Source organism: Cryptotermes secundus, unplaced genomic scaffold (genome assembly GCF_002891405.2).
Source record: "Cryptotermes secundus unplaced genomic scaffold, Csec_1.0 scaffold736, whole genome shotgun sequence".
NCBI classification, from domain to species: domain Eukaryota; kingdom Metazoa; phylum Arthropoda; class Insecta; order Blattodea; family Kalotermitidae; genus Cryptotermes; species Cryptotermes secundus.
Window position 1 is genome coordinate 1,395,232 of NW_019718280.1, and position 20,709 is coordinate 1,415,940.

The 20,709-nt window shown below is 43.1% G+C and overlaps 1 protein-coding gene across 1 annotated transcript in view; it reads left to right on the forward strand.

Annotated features, from left to right (window-relative positions):
• Positions 1-20,709, forward strand: part of LOC111875469 (neuroligin-3-like) — a 1,112,233-nt gene that overhangs the window by 1,009,570 nt on the left and 81,954 nt on the right. Inside the window, 1 exon segment of the mRNA XM_023871752.2 lies at positions 18,462-18,662. Coding sequence (XP_023727520.1) covers positions 18,462-18,662 — 201 coding nt within the window.

Sequence of the window (20,709 nt, forward strand, 5' to 3'; positions counted from 1 at the left end):
TACCTGATATCTGTTGCCGAGCAGCAATGTGTTTTCTATGTGGTCCGTGCCGAGCCTATATAAGCAGCGAACACTATTCAGACAGACAGACAGACTGACTGACCGTCAGTCGCAATGTGACTTTGACTTTGACTTTAGGGGAGGCGGGGTCGAATACCTACACCGTGACCCCGCGAATCGTAGGAGGCGACGAAAAGGGATGTCTCAAATCTGAGACAGTAAAATATGGTCGCGAGTCCCATGGGACTCGGACCCCAGAAAGACTGCGCTGGCAAGGGCCAGCAGCATATATAGAAAACAGACCCGTCGTCTCGTCAGAGAGGGCGCCACACAAAAGCAAGACCGTAAATGTCAAATAGTAATACATATCTGGCCATGAGCCCCAGATGGGGTTCGAGACCAAGACTTACTGACTGACTGACCGACCAACAGACCGTCAGTCGCAGTGTGACTTCGACTTCGATTCAGGAATATTGAAGATTCAGGATTTAGTATGAGAATTGAGTTACGAGAGTGTTACTAGTGTGGAGGAGTGAGTATTCAGTACAAGTTGGAGTCTTATTATAGCGGCCATCGGAAAGTTGAATGGATTCGCCGAGATATAGTGGAAGCAGAAATTGTGATAATGCAAGTGATAATAATTGTGAAGTGTGTGAGTGTAGAAGCGAAACACAATAAATATTCGCTACATCCTCGACTTACGTGAAGTTATTTGTCGCGTAACATACCCAACACGTGACAATATACTCGTATATAAATGTACATATATATCCACCCAATAAGAAAGGCAGAGAAAATGAATATAACACTTTATTGTTTTCATTGTCTCTGCCTTTCCTATTTCCTATTTATCTTCCTGTTTTTAAGCGTGCCATCGCCATGCTTTCACCAAACAGTTTTCTGTTTTTGTTTAATTTTTTGTATATTCTTTTTCCTTCCTCGGAAGGGATGGATAGTAGAAGGCAGCGGAATGGAGATTGGAGCGGAGACACGATACGAATTTTAAAAAATCCCTTTCCGGGTTATGGGGGGGGGTTATGTGGGTGGAAGTGGCTGTTGCCCCCGTTAGTCGATTGTTTCGCGAGACGTGCGAGAGCTAGACGCGTTAGAAACCGCAACTACGTGTTTGCGGTGGGTTTGTAAAGATGCTCGTAAGTCACGAAAAATACCCTTGCGGGTGCAGATGATTTTGCTTTGCTCGCTGATACACCCAAGTAGCTGCAGGAAAATATTACTTCTCTTACTTTGAAGAGCAGATAAAATCTTTTAACTCTTATAATCTCCTGTAGAGGTTTCCCATTACCGTTTCTCGAACGTAATGTGAGTGATCAGAAATATTACAAAGCATACATGTTATTGCATTACCTGTGAGCACGGGGGTTTACCGAAAGCGGTTAGTGACGTAGCGCTGTTCACAGCGCTGCAAAGAACTGGGAATATCCATATTTTGCAGAAAGAAGAGGAGTAAGGGTTAAAATTTATACAAAAACCACAAAGCAAGACACTTCACTAACAACAAAACAAGATATAGTTTCATTTCCATAGATAACGTTTACGAAATAAGGTACTTTTGACTAAATCTGTAAGGTGACAATCGGGAAATTATACGCTGAAGTTCTTATAAAAAAGTCCGTGGCCTGTAGTCCGCAAGCGGACTATACCGATCGAGCGACCGCCGCTTGTCGGCGAAGTTTTTGCCAACTTTAGCGGATAGAGGGTGTTACGTGGTCAGCGTAACGAATCTCCAAGGACGTTAATCTCAGATTTCTAGACCGGAGCCGCTATTTCCTTCGAGTAGCTCCTCAGTTATCCTTACGAGGCTGGGTGGGCCCCTATCCAGACCCACTACGTCTCAGAAAATCTGGTAGCGCCGGGAATCGAACCCGGGACATCTGCATCTGTAGCCAGGAACTCTGACCACTAGACCACAGAGGGGGGTGCTGAAGTTCTTATAGATGTTTTGTTCTTTGCAGGACGTATGAACATAACATTTACTACTCAATTTTAAATAACATCGCCTCTTAAGTGAGATGAGCTGCATCCTCTAATCATTTTTTCTCAAATTTCTGTTGACACAATGTACAAAAACACAAATAGAAAGCACAGAAGTAAAGAAGCATGTTGCATACGTCAAAATTAAACAGAAATTACTTTGTTTTGGTGCAGTTTTTTGGAACAACGAAAAAGATATTACTGTAAAGAATAAACACGAGTTTCTGGATTGTAACATCTTGCAGTTCGGTGGAAGTATCGACATGGCGCTGCATGACGTTGTGAAAACCTCTCATCTCGTCCCTGACTCTCTTCATAGGTGTCACATGACGGACCCATAGGCCTGTAAACATTGTCCTTTCTGTCTGCTCGTTGTTGAGTCCTTGCTTGGCCTGTTTTTCGGACCTTAACATCAAGGCGAACTTTCCTCCGAAATGTCGGTCGACTTGTACCGCGAGTTACTCGTCTCTGAAATCCAGAACATCGACCTCTTGTTTGGGTCCACCGCGAACACCCCAAATCCAAAAATTCTTTCTTTAAAACTTTGTTTCCTTTACGGTATGACTCTCTTGTTAACTGAGAGTCGGGATAGGGCCTGGACCAGCAAGGGAATCGAGGTTCGATTCTGTTCGAGGGGTATAGATTCGTCTCTCTTCCGCAGCGCCCAGATCGGCTCTGGAACCAAACCAACCTATACAGTGTGTACCTGAGACTTTTTCTTGGGGTTGAGATAAAGCCGCCGGAACGTGAAGCTGACCACTCATCTCTATCTAGTGTCGAGGCCAAGAATGTTGGAGTTCTACCCCGACTCCTCCATACATCTTCATTGAATTATGCTTAATTAACAGCACGGACAGCTTTACCTTTACATTAGTTCATTACTAACGTGCACTATATATATAGCCAGTTACATCAACACAGCCCCTCCAAGTGCCTCTCGGTAAGGCGGTAGAGGTCATTGAAAACCCCAGCGAAATATTCTGAAGGGAAGACAGTAATACGCATGGGAGGTAGGACGACGTCTCGCCAAGAAAATATTAGGACTGTGAAACCCAACCATCAGGGTAAGAGCTGTGAGTATGACCGCATGGTTAACCTATTCCTGAGCTTCTTTTATAGAGAGATGGCTTCCAACAGTTTCAGAACATGAAGCAAATCATGTACGTGTCTTCAGTTTACATTATTATCCAGTTACTGAAATATTCATACATTGGTGTTGACTTGGTAAGCGCAAGCCGAACTATCGCCGCCTGTTCAAAAGCAAGTTATGTGTACTGCGAAGTCTATCAAAATGTCTGCAGCTCAAAAAGAGAGGCCAAGTAACCCGTTTCGTATAAAATAAACTATTGTGGCCGAATGTGACCATATGCTAGGCAAAGCTTCGCTAAGCATATTCCCATGGTAACGCAGGCAACAATAGAACATCCGTTGCTTAGTAGTGAAAGTTTCAGTGAGCACGTTTTCGTGACAATGGATCCGTGACAAAAGAATTTCCAAGGATACAAATTAGCCTATATAAGTAGCCGTGGAGACTCTTCAAGATTCATGACTCAATACGCCCGTGTGAAGGCGGGGTCTTGTAAGCTGATGCTGATGTTTCGGAGGAACCTGCTGTTTCCATCTTCAGGGTCTGACATATTTTCCAAAATTTCTAATCATTATTACATAGTAAAAATGACATTATATAGCCCTAAGAAGGGCCGTTTCCTTTTCACCTTTCATATTGGCACGAACAAGGATGTCTTTCACTGTCTTCTGGGATATAACGCCTTGTAATCCGCTGAAAGTCAACCAGTTTCACGCCGTTATATTTTAGAATAGAGATCTCTTATTTAGGCTGTGAGAATCTGAACCCCTACACGGATGTCTTTCTTCGTTCCCTTTCATGCTCCTGCTTGACTATTGTCACGGGTCACAGTGTCTAAAGATGGGGTTCGGATTGGTAATTGGATTTATTAACTATAAATAATGATAACACTGTTGCTGCTTTACACAATTTACAATCCATCAACACTAATCCCTTCAGTCTCTCTGCACTAATCTTCACGGATTTATCGCACAGGAACTATATAAGTCTCACTGAATTACACACTTCAAATGCTACATATAAATAAAATCTTGTAATTACACGTTAAGTCTTCACATGCTGCCTTCTTGTAATCTTCAACTGCGAACTTCCCGTGGCTGCTGATCACTGACTTGTTACTGCCCCTGAACTGAACGAATTCTGTCACTTATATAGCCGAGGAACGGACACGCAACACAGGAAACATATGTCACGTGACAACCACCCACCGCTGCATGATATCATCGCGGACACCGAAAACACAGACTCCTCTATTGTTGCATGTTGGGCCTGGCAACGCGGTTATCAAATCCGTTAAAATATCTTGCAAAATCCTCGCGTAACTGAACTGATACTTCATCCCTGAAAATGGAGACATCGTCTGACTAACTAATCTAACTACTTGGAGTCACAGCCCAGAAAGTCACAGTCTCAAAACTCAGTATTTGTTTTCGTTCATATCGTATAAAGTTCATCTCCTTTACGAAGAAAGTTGTGTCATTTGCAGCCTTACGAATAAGCAGCCGTGTGTAAGGACTTTTGAATTTTCCACCTTCGTATGAATAAAAGAACTTACCTTGAAAATATATTCTGATGATTTTAAATGACGATGTAAACGTCCACGTCACTAATTAAGGATGACGCACCCTCTTTCCTAATGTGGCTTGTGGACCCGTTGCTAGGCAACGGCTCCGCCGACAGGTACGAACGCGGCAATTCCACGGCAACAACAGGATACAAAATAATGGGAAGCAGTGGTTTCTCCGTGGTCCGTGTCGATGTTGTAACAGATCTGATCAAAGCATTGCCAGACAACGGCTCGGTAGCCACTTTCCAACGTTCAACAATGTAGGGGAAACTATGTTTTTTATATGGCCTGCGCCAAGCAGCAGTAGGAACTGGTTTCTCTTTGTCTATCTGCTAGGTTACGGAACGATTCTTACAATAGAAGAGGTATTTTATGTGTGGTCGTGCCACGGTTATATACCGTGTGGAGACGGGTTCGAATACTTCCACCGTAGCGCCTGCGAGCCGTAGAAGGCAATGAAAACAGAAGTCTCCAATCTCAGTAAAATATGGTCATGAGTCCAGCGGGAATCGGACCCAAGAATAGCTGTGCTGGCCAGGGCCAGCAGCAATTGTAAACGACAGACCCATCCTCGCGTCACAGAGAGCGCCTACATCAACAAACCTGCAACTGTCTGACAGTAATAAACTGTGGTCATAAGCCCCAGATTGACGCTTTATTCCAAGAGAGAGTGGCCGACTGACCGTCGGTCGTTACTTAAGACGCAAACTTTAACAAGAGAGTGTCGGTAAGCTATAGACGCGGGAATTTGGTCGTTGGAGAGGAACTGGAAGTCAGCCTGGGAAGACTTAGTGTGTGGCTTTACATATAAGCATAGTAGTCTTGAGAGTGTTTCGTGAATATCCAATAAATCTACTCACTAATCCAAACCCCGTCTACAAGTCACTACTACAGTGACAATATGTTACAAGCAAGACAAGTTAGTGAAGCCATACAAAATTATGAGAATGAACATTTTCGCAATATAGGACAAGGCGAAACCAGAGACTTAAAGTTTGCGGCAGTTAAACTAAGCTGCCGTTGTGGTACAAGATAAGTAAGATAGACATGATCTGCTCTGCAGAGCCTGAACTGACAAATGATTTGAATACTGTGCATAAGGAAGAAGTTTCAATAACACGCTATATGTGCGATGCGTACACTTGACAAACACCAGACACATTGACAAGGGACAAACCCGTTCTTTCGACAGAAGGGAAGTTGCATAAGGACTATGGCCACAGAAAGAGAGAAAAGTTTGGTCGTAGTCTTCAAGGAATTTGGCGCCGAGATGAACTGAGAGTAACCAGCCAGTCGTAAAGTAACTCAGAGACGTTGCCAGTTGGTTGGTCAGTGAGTTAGAGTTGATGATCGCTGGGGTTCCGTTGTGAGCTATTGCTGTTAGACGCTGGTAGCTGAGGCCGTGGACAGTTCGGGAATCCAGGGGAAGACAAAGGCCCGCCGTTGGGAGCGAAGACAGTGAAGATGCGACCGTGGACACCAGTGTGATTTAATTGTGTACTGCAAATTGTATTCAACGTTTTGAATCAAGAGTCCACTAATTCCAGTCACCAATCCAAATTCCGTCTGTAGTCACACTCCATACACGTGACACTATAGAAGATTGCGTTTGTAATAAATCACCTCGATTATTTGGTATCGGTGTGTGCTCTTAAGCTGTCGGCAGGGCTGACAGCCTCACCGCCATCTGTGAGCAGATTGTCTACAAAATTTGAAAGCTTCGACGTTTCACAACCCTATGCCCTCCACGTCCTGTTAGAGGGATAGCTTTAACTTCTTTATTATATAAGAAATTCTGGAAAAAATTACTAATCGTCTCCTCTCCTTTCACTACACATTTCGTATCTGAGCCCACCAGTTATCTGTTGTTGCTTGTGTTCATCGTTGCGGGGACGTATTTACCGAGTCGTTGACTAGCAAACGCCGTTTCTTCTGGCTCCAATATTTCGTATTGTAATGGAAGGACACACAGACAGCAACTTAGCCCTATAAGACTACCATTATTTTTCAAATTAAGCTAAAAATGGCAATATAGCATTAGCCTGTTTTCCTATACACCTAATTATGAGAACCATTGAGTCTCTTCCACGTGACAGCTTTGAAACTTTCGGCTTCGCATTCCAATTTTCTGGGTTATGACACTTTTGGATCCTCTGCCAAGATATGTATGTGTTCAATATACGTGAAGCTAAGTTATAAACACAGTAAGGCCTTCTGCCGCGACATTCTTGTGTGAAGCACTCTGCCAGCAGGCCACGGCCATACATCATAGCCTTAGTGTTCTGCCGCGCCTGCATGGAGCAGAGCAAGAGGTATGTCCCTCAATAATGTCCCGAAGGATGAGATAATGGGATAGCGTAGGCTGAATTGCTGAAGGAGTTTGGTGAGTGGCATCATTGGAATGATTTCGGTAGTGGGGGGATAACAACTTCCTGTGTCCTGCTGTACAATAGTACGGTAAAGAATCTCTATCCCCATTTCCTGTATAAGCCATATACATGTTGGCTGGCTGATATAAGGGAAGCCATCTTCCCCCCTCTGCACACTTTCTCCTTTAAACTGTGACCATATTTCAAAAACTAATGTCATTCCCAGAGCCCAACTTATGGGCGTTCTTCAATCTTTGAGATGGCCTCCTATTCCCTTCTTTTCATCTCCCCTTCCGGCTCCAAGAGCGGGAGAGATATCTTCCTATTCTCCGACGGTTAAGATGTACGACCCGAACTTATTGTTCTCTTAGCATCAGGGGATGCCAACTCAATACTTTTAGTTCTGTTTTGTTACAAGTATTGCTCGCCGGTGAAAGGAGGACAATTGAGAGTTTCATGATAGGGCTGCGCAGTGAATCTTGGGAAAGTGTTACATTTCCTTTCTGTTTGAGCTTGTCACAGCGGTGTCCGTGAAGAGTTCTATCTTCGGGCATATAACCTCGTGTATTTCGATGAAAGTCAACTGACGTTTCGCTATAAGAAGCCGTTGAATTTATACAGGTTTCTTGCTGGGTTTACTTTCACACCCTGAAGATGGAGGTGATATATTCCCCCCAAACATCAGTTCACTTTCACCGGACTGCATACCGTTATATTCACGGCAAGAGAACTCTTCATTGTTACGTATTGTTTCGCGTTGTTGCGAAATGTAAGGCGAAAATATGTACCGTAAAACAAACTCCTTGGCCACTAGTCCGCAAGCGAACTACACCGACCGAGCGACCGCCGCTTATCCGAGAAGTTACTGACAACTTTTTGCGTACCGTAAACACACTGTAAATGATGAACAATGACAAGGTTTTGTGAAGAACTGCTTGCCAAGTAGCAAGCATAGACCGTGCCCTCAGCTGACGTGCATTTTCATATTTCGAAGGAGTCCATATTTTGGGGTTAGAAGAACAGAGGAGAGATGTAAACACAACAGATTTCGCATTCCAGCCTCCAGTGCCATATGAGTCTTCATAGCTCCTATAAAACGTGAAGGTGAAATCGGCCCCATGCTTGATTAATTAAACACTGCACTATGAAGGCGTGTGGGGGAGTGGAGGGATAGGTTCACTATTCTTGATCTCGGCAATAGTTGGAGGCGAGTGGTCAGCTTCACGCCCACGCCGCATTAACTCAGGGAAGACCCTCCGGTAATCATTGGATAGGTGGCTGGTTGGGCACCAGAGCCAGTCTCAACGTCATGGAGAAAGGAAAAATCTGTTTCTGCTGCCGGGAATCTAACCTCGGTCGTCCGGCCTGTTGCCGTACAGATTGGGCTGTCTTGCTTCCCTCATAACACATGTACTAACTAACCCCATGAAACCGAACCCTTCTTGAAAAGCCGCAAGTTTTGCAGCTACTCATTTGCAGCATTTTATGGAATTCGAAGGTTCATTACCGTGTTCACAAGGGCCCTCCACTGGTACCTGTCCTGAGCCAGATCAATCAAATCCATACAATCCTATCCTGTCTCTCTAAGATCCATTTTAATATTGTCCCCCACCTATGCCTTGGTCTCCCCGGTGGTCTCTTTCCTTCTGGCTTTCCCACCAATATCCTACATGAAACCCTCTTCACTCCCATTCGTGCCACATGCCCTGCACATCTCATCCTCCTTGACTTGATCATTCTAATTTTGTTTGACGAGGAGTTTAAGTTACGCAGTTTTCTCCAACATCCCGCCACAACGCATGCGCACCATATAAAAATTACTTTAGAATCTGCTAAGTACGTTTACTCCCTTTGCGTTGGATTCTCATTCCTCCCTGTAATTTACCGTTCGTCGCCATCTTCACTTTTAAATCTCATTAATCATTTTCTGCATCTTTCAGCCATATCAGTGTTGTTCTGCTCACCTTTCTCCTGGTTTCTATGTTACCTCAAATATTTGTGTTCCTACGCCGGTTTGATCTTTAGTGATCACATGCTCCAAACGCCTCTGTTATCTGCCTCCATATCAAGGGAGTTTAATTTCTCTTTTGTTCTGACACACAAACAGCTTCCTTACTTGCTGGCTTGTCTTCCTCCAAATTTCCTCTCCCGCATGTTTAACGCAACATTTATCATTCTCATTCAAGCACCATGTTTCACATCCATATGTCAGAACTGGTTGTACGGTGTATCATTGTTTTGTGTATTTTGCTTTCTGGCGTTCTCCTCACAGTTCTGGAATTAATGTTTTGCACCACAACAACACAGACTGCCTGCAGTTACTGTCATCTGGAATTTTGGCTAATACAGTATATAATACACCTATGTGTACAGCAAGGTAAATATGTCCCTGTGCTTATTTAATTAAGCGCCATGCTGCGAAGAAGTATGTGAGAATGGAGGTTTGTCTTCAGGTATTTATAACCTCACCACTTGATGGATATGAGTGGTCACTGGAAGCTGACGCTGCTCAAGAATTTCCAAACATTTTATAAACCCGAATGTTCGTTACCCTGTTCACAATAGTCTTCCACTTTTCCTTATTCTGATCCAGATCAACCCAATCCATACCACACAACTCTATCGTTCTAAGATTCATTTTAATGTTGTTCACCCACCTACACCACGGTCTTCTTATTGGTCTCTTTCCTTCTGGCCTTCCAACCAAAATCAAGTATTTACTCTTACCCCGTTGGTCCTACATGCCCTGCCCATCTCATCCTCTTTACTTCATCATTCTAATTACCGGTACACGGTATGCTTGTCGAAAAGGACAAGTTGTACAATTTTCTGGAGCCTCCTATCATTTCATTCCTCTTCGGTCCAAATATTCTCTTCAGCACCTTGCTCTCAAAGCCCCTCAGTCTGTGTTCTCCTTTTACCAGTGCTGCCAAGAAATATTATTATTTGACTGCAAATATGTTTTTATCCAGTGGCAGGGATAATACAATGAGTCACAACACACAAAATAACCCGCCACGCGAAAACAAAGCACAACACACAAAACTACATCACAGTAAGGGTCACATACTATACACAATGAATATCCTTACCATCTAATTACAGTACAAACACAATTCCCAATACAATTTCAATATAAATATGATTAATTAACCTGAGATAGTTGAGATAATAATAATAAAGAAATTGTGATTATAATACAAAATAAAATAACATGTTGTACACTAATATAGTACCATTTCTTATCTTCAGGGACTGATGCACTGACATTTCCCTTGCTCACAACTTCACTTCATCTCATGTATTACTTACCTAACCCTTTCCGTAAAATTACTTCGTTTACAGGAGAAAGTCCCCAAAGCATCTGCGGATACTTGCTTCCAGAGCTGGACGGTCATATTTACAAAGGAATATCTGTACTTTGCTTTCTGCCCCTAATTTTCCTATCATGGTTGACCCTGCTCAGATAGCACGGTCTTATTAAATTATCATGCTACGTGTAACGTAGCTATGAACTTGGAGGTTCTCCACCCACGGAATGTTTCCCTTGGCAAATTTCACTCTGTCTCTATTCACTCCTAACAAAAATGTCTGACAACATTCCTCGAGATTAATTTCTAATTCTGTTACTTGGTATCAGATCCATCAGTTATGAAGTTCACATTGCTAATATTTTATTGCGAAAGTAGGCCACTTGAAAGCAGAGTGTTGAGGCAGAATATTTGGACCTGAGACAGTACTTAGTAAAAGGATGGATAAATTACTTGATAAAGACGATCTTATCTTGAACTATGTACCAGAAATTACTAGGGTGATCCGTCTTCGTTGTAGAAGTGAGCCACGCTTGGAAATTGGTTCGTATATGCAAGTAAATATCTAACCAACTTTACCATATCTACACTGAAGACAGACGAATGATGTACATCCGATACATTGGTGTTCACCTGCCAGACTACCCGGCAGCAAAGCTTACAGTCTGAGCCTTCACCACTGAGAGAAACTTGCAGGCCTCTCGTATATAAAATATTAGGAGTCAGAGTGGGAAATACTGATTAGAAAACAGGCACATGAGTGAGGTCAATATAACAATCTTGAATGAAATGGATGAAATATTGTCGGGTATGTGTGTGACTATAGACGGCATTTTCGATATTTGGATTTGACCACTTAGAGGTAGTAACTACAAATAACTATAATATTTTCACTGATTTCTATATTTTTCAGTTCATTAGAGCACACAGTAGAGTTTCATCATTCTCTTACTAGACGATTCCTGGTAACTAAGTTCCAGACCTCTCGGTTATAACATCTCAGCACGGACCGCATAGAAAACACAGTTCTTCCACCATTTTAGTCCAACTGTTGCATTATTAAGAATCTGCTGCCTAGCAGCGGGAACATGTTCACCCACCCGTTGCCCAGAAACGGCCCTGGTATATACGCCCATCTTGCGGTAGTTGTATAGCAACGGTTGTACACGCTACAGTATTGTGGATTGAAATAAACCGGCCCAGGATGAGGCCCAGTGCCTAACTTTATGTTTCAGTGGCCTTGAAATTTCAGGTTTCGTGAAAGGCGAGGAATTTGTTTACACAACTGAATGACTGCCAACTTGTCAGTAACGAATCCAATTCATGTCGTTAGTAAGTCAAGGAGAATTAAGAAAAACTCTCATTTTTAGTAACGAAGTCTCTCTATTTTTTTNTTTTTTTTTTTTTTTTGCGAGGGCTTGTTCTTCCGTTCATGATATGTACGGAACTGTCTATTGACAGGAACACATCGTCTCACAAAAATCCTGGCAGATTTCGATGAAATCTGATGTAACAATCCATGCAATTTTTTGTCGAGTTTTGTTTTGGTTTATATCGGTCTGTTGTACATCCTAATTTGCTTTCGAGGCTACGTATTGGAGCTTTCTTTATCGACATTCTCTGGCATTGGAAGGTGTTTGAAGCAACTTGGAAGGAAGCAGTCCAATGAAGGAACTGTTCTGGAATTTGAGGTAGGGACTGAAGAAAATGACGACAACCCCAGTCAGGATATATGGCGACCCCGATGTGTGCTCGAACCGAGCACTTCCAGAATAAAATTTGGAACGTTACCTCTAAACTAAATTGTTCTATTTCCAAATTTAGATTTATCACAATTCCAATATTTTCAAGTTCCATAAGATATTCTGAGAAGAACCCACGACGCCCTTGTCCCATAAAATGTCTGTACAGACCTGGCACCTAGAATGTGCGCTAGAAGTATTGGGGCAGTGATTTCCTACACCATTGTGGGAGGGTGGGTGACGCACTATATCTGAGGCCCCATCATAAGCTGTACACACCGTAGCCCTTATTTCAGGTAGTACATGTGGTCAGATTCACTGTGCATTCGAACAAATTATTTGCATGGTGTACTCCAGTAGGAGCAGACTGAGCTAACTGAAATGCGTCAGATACCTGTGTATCTTGCAGTCTCTTGCCATAGTCTCGATAGTTACAATTTGTACCGTTGTTGGGAGCTGTTGCTGTTAGAAGCTGGTAGTTGAGGGTCTGGACAGTTCGGGAACGCAGAGGAAGGGGAACGTCCGCCGTTGGAAGCCGCTATCAAGCAACGGCTAGCAGACCTAGGCACGCTTTGTGTCTTGTAGTGGTTTGTGTAGAACAGTGAGAGTATAGTTCTTGCTTGTAGTTACGAGTTGTTTAGGAATTTTAGAAATGGCCCGTTGATAATTTAATCGAAAATCTTACTTTTATTGTATAAACGTTCGCTCCACCCTCACACATTCCTTTCACACTGTATGTGTGTTACCGAATAATGCGCGGAGACGCCATCTGTGAGGTACTGAAGTAACTTCGTCCCAGCGTTATATGGACATCACACACACGTGCAGTCAATCATAAACCGTTTTCTGTGTTATAAACTTCATTTAAAAGACAAGGCACCACATCGCTTGCGGGGGTTAAAATATATTCACCAAGCATCCCAAATCCGATAAGTCTTTGAGAATATATGACGATAAAGTTCAAGTTTTCTCTTTGCAAAATGACATGCAAAATTCACTTTCTATTACCACACCTCTGTACCGAAATGTATTTTTGAGCGTATGCTAGCAGCAAGAACAGTATGAACACTGTTTTAGGATTCAGGCACTTTAAAGTCCATGTGTGTGTGTCTACGTGTTTCGTATGATGGAGAGAGGCAGCAAAGTGTTCTGCTATGGGAGGGCGAAAAGTTACAGCAATTTCCGGAACACGTCGAGTTAAAGGGAGGGGAAGGTAGTTGTTTGAAAGGCTGTGGGGGTGTGTAGGAAAGGGGTTTGGGCAGGTAGTTTAGTGGCGGAGTTGGGTACATGGCCGCATCGTGAAGGAAAAGGATTCATGAAATGTCGGCCCATGGCGCAACTTTAATCCGTGCATTTGAAGGAAATGGAATAAGGATACCGTAAATGTTGACTCATCCGTCTTTGCGGGACAGTTTTCTGTTCTCCTTATGTCGTCATAACTTACAAATCATGGGTAAGCATAACTTACGCGAATGGGCAACATCCACAAGGAAATTGGAAACGTTTCAGTTCGGCCATCGAATACTGAATACTGTAAGATGTTAACGTCATAAGCAGTGTTCGCTTGCGATTTAGGAAAGGTCGTGGTGTTATTTCAACTCAGCCTTCATGCCAAGGAAGGTTTCAGACATTTCTGCATTTTCTTAAGTTCACGAAGTACTTAATAATATTTTAGAATTAAATTAATATAACATATTGTGGCGTGTATACCCATCGGTAGGCAACGACTGGGTAAGTACATTCTAGCGGAGGCAAACAGGCGCAACAATAGGACATCCATTGCTAGGCAACGGATCAGTAAAGACTCTTCCTCAACAGCAGAGGTTGTGTTTCTGCATGGTCCGTGCAAAGTGGTTATAAAGCAATGTTGAGCAGCATGAAGTGAAGTGAAGTGAAGAACCGAGTTTCGGGACGCCAGCCTGCCGGGATATGAGCTTGGAATTGAATTGAGTTGGCAGCTGCAGAATAATGGAAAGAAAGGAATTAGGCTGCGAAAAGCAGACTCCATGTGTGATTTGAAGTGACAGTGAGACTGTTATAAATCTGTTGCCTGGATAAGACTATTGAAGACCGAGAGAACCCAGCGTGTATGCAACGGTGAACCGTTAAGTATGTAGATCAGCTTGTCTTGCCTGTATGTCCGAGTATTGTACCTGTATATAAGGTGTTAATAAATCCGATCATGCAATTCAGAACCCGTCTTATAAATCACACACAAAACCTCTGCACGTGACAATATTTTTGTTTTTGAAAACTTTTTTTTAATTTATCATTTATTAGCAGTCTGAATTTGCATTCTATGAGCTAATTTGCTGTCATGTACAATAATTATTCTATTGTACTAAGTTGGCTTGAAGAGCTGTAATCCATCGATTACGCCTCAGTTTTCCTGGAGATCGTTTGGCCAAGTTCGTCTTAGTCTTCTGTATTGTGTAGGTTGAAGGAGAGCTTCTATTGCGTTGTTGGGGTGAGATTCCAGTTTCTGATAATGTTTTTGGATTCTGTCTGTGATTACGGTTCTTACATATGGGATCTTGAGGTCGGTGTGAAGAGTTTGGTTTGACACGTACCAATTTTGAAAACTTGAACCATAAATGGGACTATGATAAAAATATGGTGGGAACCGGATTTCAGTGCCTAAGGATAGGAATTAGCGGGCTCTTGTGACGACGCGAATAAACCTTCGGATTCCCTAACAGTTTGAGGATATCTTGGAATATGTGTGTGACATACCTCGCGTAAGCACTCTTACCAACGTATCAGAATCACAATTTGTTCAAGGAGATTTCCTGTACGGCAATTTTGCTTCCCATCGTAACTTGAACAGAGTGTAATAACTGTCCAATGATGGCAGTAAGATCATCACCATCTGATGACGCATCCTCGCAGATGCCTGAGACACATCCTGTGCTAGAGTCAGGAAATATCTACCGAGGAGCTGTTCTCTTCTGCTTGCCTTCTCCACTCCCACCAACGATCACTTGTATTCTCGCCACTTCTCTTTACGTTTTTGTTTTGTTATTGGTGTCAAAGAAGAGACGTCCAGGGAAGCAGCAGGCGGACTATTTAAGCTTTCTCCATTCATGGTCATTTTTTTACAGGGATCCACATTGTAAAACGTCAGTGTCTCGAAACCAATCGGAAGAGAGACCCCGTAAAAAGACACTTGAATAGTAGAAAAAGAAATAGGCAAATCTGAGATCACGCCTCACGCTATATGGCCCATTGCGAAATCCGTCAGGTCACGCCGACGACTTGTGTGGCGAAAACAATGCACGCCGGATGTAGGCCTGAGTTCAAGCTCTGATCGAAGCCGTGGACAACAGGCCCCTTGAGAAAATAAGAGCATGTGACTTACAGAAATTGATACATTTCATGGAATTGAGAAAGGCCTGCGAAATTGATGGCATTCCAAATGAATGCATCAGGTACCTTCCAAGGCGACCATTGGTACACTTAACCCATTTCTTTAATCAGTACCTCCGACTGTCCTAGTTTCCAAAGTCTTGGAAGAGCGCAAAATTTATAACGTTACCCGAAACACGGCAAAGACCCAAAATTTTCTATAAATTTGCTTCCGGTTAGCCTCTTGCCCACAACAGGCAAACTGTCAGAAAGGCAGAAAGGCATTCTGAAAATAGTCCACAAGCACATTGAAGAAAGAGGCCTGCTTAACGCAAGCCACTTTGCTTTTCGTGCCGTCACAGCACGACACTTCAATTTATGAGGCTTACGGACCACGTAACCTTGAATTTCAACAATAACATGTATGCGGCTGCTGTATTTTTGGATATTGAAAAAGCCTTTGATACAACGTGGCACATTGGCTTGCTGTATAGGTTACCTAATTCGGAATTTTCGAACACTTTTATCAAGCTCACTAGCTCCTTCCTTTCACAAAGCAAATTCCGTGTTTCAGTTGTCCCTTTGCTCAACAAATTAAGCACTACACCACGAAGGCTTATGAGGGAGTAGATCAGTATCACCGTGGAAGGCGAAATGTCTACGCCAAAGGAAATGCAAGCAGGAGCGCCTCAAGGTTCCGTCCCGTCCCCTGCACTGCACAACATATATACAGAGTTAGTCATAAGTCCGTGAAACATTTTAAAAATTCACAACAAGTAAACTATGAATTGGATTATAGTAATTCTTACGCCGATAGAGAGTGAATCTGTCCAAATTTTCTTTAAATCCCGCGCGTATATCTTGACTGGGGCTCGACACCAAGACAGATTGACTGTCCGTCGGTGGCAACGTGACTTTGAATTTGACTTAAGTCATTCTTTACTTGACGCGAATGTATCTGCACAGTTATGGGCCTCTCGGCAATTACTCGCCTCCATGGAATTAATTAAAAGTTAAGTGAGTTACATCGACATGCCAGAGATGTTATCAGCAGTGTTAATTCGTTTCCGCACGCAATTTTATTTCTTTTTTAGTGTCTAGTATAAGTTACCAAGAAAACTGTACAGTGTAACTTATCCAGATTCCATTTTACAGTTTTTAGAAAACCTCCACTTTCTGTCTTGTTTAAACCTCCACTGCTCACTCCCTCACGATATGTATTATATGTATATTTCTTTCTGAAAAGTATTCCGTAAACTACAAACTGACGCTTTGAGTGTTGACTCCTGATGACCAGCTCCACGGAGTGGGTGACGAACTGACAGAGTCTCAGCAGATTAAGAAATTCCTTTCTGTGTAAGATTTGAGGCTTTCACGGCGGTGACCATGAAGAAAGCAGTCTTCTGGGATTTGGCACCGTGTATATGTGGTGTTAACTGACGTTTGAGAGGAACGTATCGCCTCCATCTTCACGGTAGAAGAAAAATATAAGAGATCTGCTTGTACATCCCATCTTCGTGGTTCATGTGCGTCACGCTTTATGTTGCTTGTGAGGAACAGAACTTTTAGACATTCTGTAGTTTAGTGAGCCTTTTGACTCCCTGCATTGAAGGTCGGGTTTAAAAGGAAGCGCAAGATGGGATTGCAGTGGATAAACTTCTTTTATTGTTTGATTGAGGCCAAGAGACAAGTCGTATTCCTTCTGGAATTCTCCGGGTAAGGCAGTCGTAAAAACGGATCCTGGGAGCCAGTAAAGTCTTGAGCGAAATCCTGTTGCTCGGTGCGTATCAGATTAGGATACAGGAAGAAATTACTGTTTCTTTTATGGCTGTTATTTTGAAACATATTTAAGAGGAATTAAATATATTTCAGTATAACATATTTATCTAGAGAACATAAAATACATACATGACGTACATACCTTCCCTTGATATTTATTTTCATTATAATTTTAACATTTTTTAGCGACATATACTGTTCTTACTGCACCCAAAATTATTTTGTAATAAAATTCCCAGTAATCTTTTTGCTTCCCTTTATATACCATATTCATACTCCAAGTAGAATTAGAATGTCCAAGTCAAGAAGGTTGAGGTGGGCAGGGCATGTAGCCCGAATTGGAGATACGACAAATGCATATAGGATATTGGTGGGAAAGCCACAAGGAAAGAACCGCTGGGAAGACCAAGGATTAGGTGGTTGGACAATATTAAAAAGGATCTTAGAGAGATAGGATGGGAGGTATGGATTGGATTGGTCTGGCTCAGGATAGGGACCAGTGGAGGACTCTTCTGAACACGGTAATGAACCTTCGGATCCCATAAAATGCTGCGAAATTCTTGATTAGCTGCAGATTTGGCTTCTCCTCAAGAGGGGCTCAGCTCCATAAGTAAGTAAGTTTATATTCCATATTAATTCACGTTTATTACAATTGTTCCCTTTTGCCCTCTGACACCTATCACTAGTCACTTTCGTTACATAGGCAGACAAAGGGCAAACTGCTGTGTCACCTCGGCTCCTTATTTCCTTAATTAAATTAAGTGGGCTGAAATCGTCAAACTGTGGACAGATTCTGATGTGAGTGTCGGAAGAAAGAAAGTAGAGCAGACAACTCGGAAGGCCTGGACACGTGATCTCTCTGTGGTGACAATCCTTTATGCATGTATGATGATGCAAAATATTTCTTTTTGCTTGTAGTCTGGAACGCCATAAATTTTTCCGCTTTCTTGACCCTGCAATCCGAGGCCGTTTGCTTAGAAAGGCAGTGTCAGTTGATGCCGTCATCAGTGTTACGCAGATTGTGCAGCATCCCCTCGGCGTGGAGCTGTGCGTAAGGACAATTGTCACACTGACTAGATCGCTTTCGTTATTATGGCAGTAGGCAGGCAGGCGTCTCGTAATATCTGATAGGCTCTGATTGGTTTCACGGGGAACTACCAGACAGCGAAGGTCACTCCTCTGCTCCCCACCTCACAGTCGGTGATAATTTTATCCCATTCTGATGATCATCTCTGCAATTTGTATACTGTTTTGTTTTTATGTTCTTAGGGTTCCTGAATGCGAACTTGGCGCCACATTTGAAGGCGCGAGTTGCCAATTACGGGTTGATGGACCAAATAGCGGCACTCCATTGGGTCCAGCAGAATGTGGCGCTGTTCGGCGGTGACCCAGGCAACGTGACTCTCTTTGGCCATGGGACTGGGGCAGCGTGCATCAACTTCCTAATGACGTCACCCACCGTGATGCCAGGTTGGTGCCTGTACCAAAGACAATTAAGGGCATGCATCATTTTGTGAACAGTTTATAATAATACCTACATTTAGTCAACCTCAGGATTCAACCTGTCAGCGGAAAGAATAGTTCTGCTAGTTTTGTAGATCTCTTAATCAGACTGCAACGTGACAGCGGAAGCCAAATTTGTTGTACGACTTCCGTACCTTTAGGAACCTATGCATAAAATGTTACTGTACAGTCGTGAAGCATTCGCAAAGCGTTTCACCGTGGAGGCCACATTTTCTGAAAGAACTTAGGAGACGTAAATAGAAAGTTTCAGGAATGATTTTGTAAGTTACTGAAACTCAATGAAGAAAGTCGTCTTCTGGGTTTAGGCGCCGTGTATTCTTCGTTTTAGCCGACGTTTCGGAGGAAACGTCGGCCAAAACGAAGAATACACGGCGCCTAAACCCAGAAGACTTCTTTCTTCATAGTCATCGCCGTGAAAACCTCAAAACTTACATAGTGAAACTCAGTTTACTAGTTACTTGCTGTTGTCCCCTTCAATATAGTCACGCGCGCACACACACACACATATATATGGAGAGGGGGGGGGAGGATAGCCCAGTCGGTATAGCGGCTGTCTACAGGCCGGAAGATAAGGGGGTCGGAGTTCCAGTCCCGGTAGAGCCAAGATTTTTCTCTTCTCCACAGCGTCCAAACCGGCTCTGGGACCCAGCACGTGGGTACTGGGGACCACTCACTTCAACTTATGTGGACATGAAGAAGGTGCTGATCTGTACACCCACACCCCCATACACCTTCATCACATAGTGCTTAATTAGTTAAGTACAGGGACAACTTCACCTTGTCCCTTTCAAAGTAATTCCCATTGGCAGCTATATACAAAGGCATGATTTGTACGTAGTTGGTTGAGGCACTATGCTACAATCCGGAAGGTTGTCGGTTCAAGTCCCGATGAGGTCATTGGATTTTTTTCAATAGACCTAATCCTTCAAGCCGCACTATGGCCGTGGGGCCGACTCAGCCTCGAACAAAAATGAGTACCAGGAATCTTCCTGGCGGGAAAAGGACAGCTGGCGCGCAAGGCTGATAACCTAACCGCCATCTGTGAGCCGACTGTCTAGAGAAAATGAGGGAGCCTCGACGTCTTACAGCCCCGTGGGCCTTCACGGCCTGTTACAGGGATAACTTTACATTTGGAGACCTTTCTGGAACCAATCTCTGGATATCGCTGCTGGACCTGCTCTGTTGAACCAAAGTGCCCTCTTTTAAACGAAGTTCTCATAGTTTGGAACAGAGAAATCGTAGGAATTTAATTCAGTAGAAGAGGCAGGTGGCCCATCCGAAGATCCGTTTTTGCGTTTCGAATTATCCCGTGGAGCCGCAATATGAGCTGATGGTTGCTACGCTGCGACATCAACTTTCCAGCCACAGTTCCAAGCATTCTCCTCATAATTTTCCTCAGACAATATAGAACTTAAAGGTAAAATACCTCATGGTCTTGTGAAACGAATTATGAATTGTCATTTGCTTTCTTTTTTGTCTGAATCATCAGGGTTATGATTTTGAACTACATCTTCCTCGCCCTTGCTCTCTTAGATGTGGGAGAACTCACTGTCTTCAATTTCTTTTTCCTGTCCCTCGTACTCAGGGTTATGTACAAGTTTCGTCACTTCAAAATTTTCATCTGTTTTGATGCTGTTAGCCAGAATAATCAAGAATCATCATGGGTGTCTTCTTTTCCTTCGAAGAATCATTTGTACAATTTAGAATCTCATCCCTTCAACATATCAAGTCAAGGAGGATGAGGTGGGCAGGTCATGTAGCACGAATGGGGAGACGAGGAATACGTATAGGATATTGGTGGGAAAGCCAGAAGGAAAGAGACCACAGGAGGGAAGACCAAGGCGTAGGTGGGTGGACAATATTAAAATGGATCTTAGAGAGATAGGATGTGATGGTATGGATTGGATAGATGTGGCTCAGGATAGGGACCAGTGGAGGGCTCTTGTGAACTCGGTGATGAACCTTCGGGTTCCATAAATTGCTGGGAAATTCT